This window comes from Nanorana parkeri, unplaced genomic scaffold (genome assembly GCF_000935625.1).
Source record: "Nanorana parkeri isolate BGI_ZX_2015 unplaced genomic scaffold, ASM93562v1 scaffold356, whole genome shotgun sequence".
Classification (NCBI taxonomy): domain Eukaryota; kingdom Metazoa; phylum Chordata; class Amphibia; order Anura; family Dicroglossidae; genus Nanorana; species Nanorana parkeri.
Window position 1 is genome coordinate 654,783 of NW_017306624.1, and position 961 is coordinate 655,743.

General features: G+C 49.2%; 1 protein-coding gene across 1 annotated transcript in view; it reads left to right on the forward strand.

Moving 5' to 3' along the window:
* The window catches only part of PTEN (phosphatase and tensin homolog), a 65,335-nt gene that overhangs the window by 11,584 nt on the left and 52,790 nt on the right, over nt 1-961 (forward strand). Inside the window, exon 4 of the mRNA XM_018558751.1 lies at nt 3-63. Coding sequence (XP_018414253.1) covers nt 3-63 — 61 coding nt within the window. The remainder of the gene's footprint in view (nt 1-2; nt 64-961) is intronic.

The window sequence follows — 961 nt, forward strand, 5'->3', positions numbered from 1 at the left end:
AGGAGTTCGTCAGCAGGAACAAAAGGCGATATCAGGAGGATGGATTCGACTTGGACTTGACCTGTATCCCTTTTCATGTCTCCCATTATTCTGGTCATCCTGGGGGAAAAATGGATCGTGTATTGGGGCATCTGGTGGAGGAGGGGGGCATGGGCTCAATGTGAATACATGCTTCTAAGCTTTTCTTAATGGCAATATCACCTTACCAAAGGAAGTCTGGTTGGTCTGTCTCAGAAGCGGACACAAGGTTTGGGGTTCATGGTGAATGTAGCATTGCTTTTCAGATTTCATTTATTGAAGTTTTCATAGAAAGTCATGCAAGTTGGGTTCCATCTTGGAATTGGCTGGAGCTCCCCAGTGTTATATGTGAGTGTTGCTGTTCTGCAAAATGAGGAAAAGGCCAAGGTTTTGAGTTTTAGAATAGATCTAAATCAGCCATTCTCAACCAGAGTTCAGTGCAACCCCAGGGGTTGTCCAGAAGTTGTTGGGGGGGATTCCATACGCTGTGACTGATTGAGCTCCATCTCATGGTGCTGTATAGTTCCAGGGCCGTTGTCACTTGGCAGAACCAGGGGAATGACACCAGTTTTCTTTTTAGCTGTCTGTAAGGGTGGCATTGTAATCACCACTGTAAGGGGGGCATTCTTGGCACTGATCACCCACTGTAAGGGGGGGGGAGGCATTCTTGGCACTGAGTGCTGCTGTATGGGAAGGGGGACATTCTTGACACTGACCACCACTGTAAGGAAGGGGGGCATTTTTGGCACTGACTGCCACTCTGAGGAAGAGGGGCATTTTTTGCACTGACCGCCACTGGGAAGAAGGGGGGCACTATCCGCTACTGTAGGAATGGGGCATTCTTGGCGCTGAGTGCCACTGTAAAGGGGAGGGCATTCTTGGCGCAGACTGCCACTGTAAAGGGGGTGCATTCTTCCCACTGACTGCACTAACTACCACTGTT